Source organism: Amphimedon queenslandica, unplaced genomic scaffold (genome assembly GCF_000090795.2).
Source record: "Amphimedon queenslandica unplaced genomic scaffold, v1.1 AMPQUscaffold_7566_Cont20484, whole genome shotgun sequence".
NCBI lineage: Eukaryota > Metazoa > Porifera > Demospongiae > Haplosclerida > Niphatidae > Amphimedon > Amphimedon queenslandica.
Genome location: NW_003552151.1, coordinates 1 through 2,148, shown reverse-complemented (window position 1 = coordinate 2,148; position 2,148 = coordinate 1). Strand labels below are relative to the sequence as shown.

General features: G+C 34.9%; 1 protein-coding gene across 1 annotated transcript; it reads left to right on the top strand.

The window, feature by feature from the left end:
* Nucleotides 1–82: 82 nt before the first annotated feature.
* Nucleotides 83–2,142, top strand: LOC105315856 (coiled-coil domain-containing protein 73-like; the record flags this gene model as incomplete). Its single annotated transcript, XM_020007348.1, has 9 exons — nucleotides 83–771; nucleotides 924–998; nucleotides 1,043–1,081; nucleotides 1,157–1,292; nucleotides 1,350–1,468; nucleotides 1,513–1,584; nucleotides 1,755–1,895; nucleotides 1,944–2,078; nucleotides 2,124–2,142. Coding segments are annotated over exons 3-9 (661 nt in total), but the record flags the coding sequence as incomplete, so codon positions are not given.
* Nucleotides 2,143–2,148: the final 6 nt, after the last annotated feature.

Below are 2,148 nucleotides of genomic sequence, written 5' to 3'. Positions count from 1 at the left end.
AAAATTAAAAGAAATCCCTGAAAACTTTATCGTTGGACTACCTCTACCAATTAATGTGATTGATGCTTTGTAATAATAATAATCAATTTCGAGGTATCTATTAATGTTCCTTGTCTTGTGAAGTGTGTAGTTTAAAGAGGTTCCTTCTTTACCCAGTACCAGTACATGATGATAGTATTCAGTGGTATTGATAGCATCCAGAGCGTTGTCAATTTCAATGTCTTTACAAGCTGTTACATTCACATCGTTCCCTTCATTATCTTCCACATAATAAAGACAGCAGGACTCATCCTCTTCATACCCCAAGCCATTCTTTATGTCTGTTAAGTTATTGATCTCATCTGCTTCAATAGGAGAGTTTGACTGTAGTAGGAATACACTTAGACTGGCAGATTGACTGCATTTAGCCTGAGCCTCATTGACAAAGAAGGCAAACAGAAGGAGTATTACAAGTGCCATTGCCTCTTCTTAACAAACACACCCTTTAAGAATATTCATCACATAGACATCGATGCTGCTATGAATTAACTTTAAGCAACTGACCCATTCCCTTTTATGGCTCAAGTATAGTAATTCACAAGCCAGAGCATGTTTATCTAACACACCATCTCAACACTATATGCACTAGTGTTTTATTGTATGCTATGTCAATTTGGCTTGTAGGAGAAACAAACTCAGCAGTTGAATGAAGTGTTGGAATCTCACTCTCACTTGGAGGAGGAGACTGAGAGGAAATGCAATGAACAGTTGAAACAGCTTGAGGAGGAGAAAGTAAATAATTTTTGGATCAGAATCATTATTAAATTTGTAGTACAATGCATGTAAATATTGAGATATTGTGCAGTGATGAATTTAGTTTTTGAGTTTATGATGAATTTCATAGTTAGATTCAAGTCATGTATGCATACGTTTATGCTCATAAGGTTAAACTAAAGTGCCTCTTCGAAGGAAAGGAAAAGGAATTCCAAGCACTGAAGGATGAAATAAGAGCTTTACATGTAAGTGGAAATGAAAAAGAGATATTATATGCAGTCTATTATAGATGATCAAGTATAATTTAGAAAAGAAGCTCAGTGAGCAAGTTAGTGCATAATTATTTGACATTAATACACATGATATACACGTACATGTACATCACGCACACACATATACATAGGAGTATACACTTCAAGTATTAAATGTCTCACAAGAGAATTATCACAGTCAGTTGAGTCAAATGGAACAGCAGTGTGTTGATATGGAGACAAAAGTAATTGAAGTCACTAAACTACTGGAGACATTAGAATCAAATGGTATGCTATACTGATACTACTGATCTGACATTACTAATATTACCTATGTTCTTGAAGTGAGGGAGGCAGTAGAGTTAAATGGCAGACTAGCAACTGCTAACAACCATCAGCAATGTGTTGTTGACTCGTATAAGGAAGAATTGGATACTTACCAGAAAGACTGCATCAAACTTAAAGTAAGTGTAATAAAGTAATGTCTTGTTGATCTATTAATTTTTAGGCTAAACTAAAAGCAGAAGAGGTTGGTATAGAGATGAAGAAACCCACAAACATTGATCAGCAACTGAGAGTGGTAATTACACTGCATGTGTATTGTACAAGGCTTCATGCATATATATTGATTCAGCTAATTCAATTGTGTGTTTAATTAACAGACATGTAGTATACACATGTACATGTAGTATACACATGTACATGTACATATTATATGTACATGTATTATGCATGCATACTGTTTTGTAGGAGAGAGAGGTGACACATCAGCTACAGGAGCAGCTCTCTGATGTTCGAGTTGAATACTGCACTGTATTGAAGTCATTGAAAGAGGCTCACACTCTCATTGATAAGCACATTGATACTGCAAAGGAATCGTCAATTCGTGAAGTAAAGAGAATCAATGTATTATTATTAAAGATAATACTCTTTATATAGTTGTCACTGAAAGAAAGAGTGAGTGGGTTATCCAATGAAGTTAAGGAATTAAAGGGACAGTTAGCTGCATTGGAAGAGGAGTCTGGCAAGGACAAGCAAAACTTAATAGCCGAATCTAATCAACACAAGAAAGAGGTTAATTGGTATTTTAAAATATTGTCTTATTATCTTTTTTATTAGTTATCTGATTTAAGGCAGCGCTTGA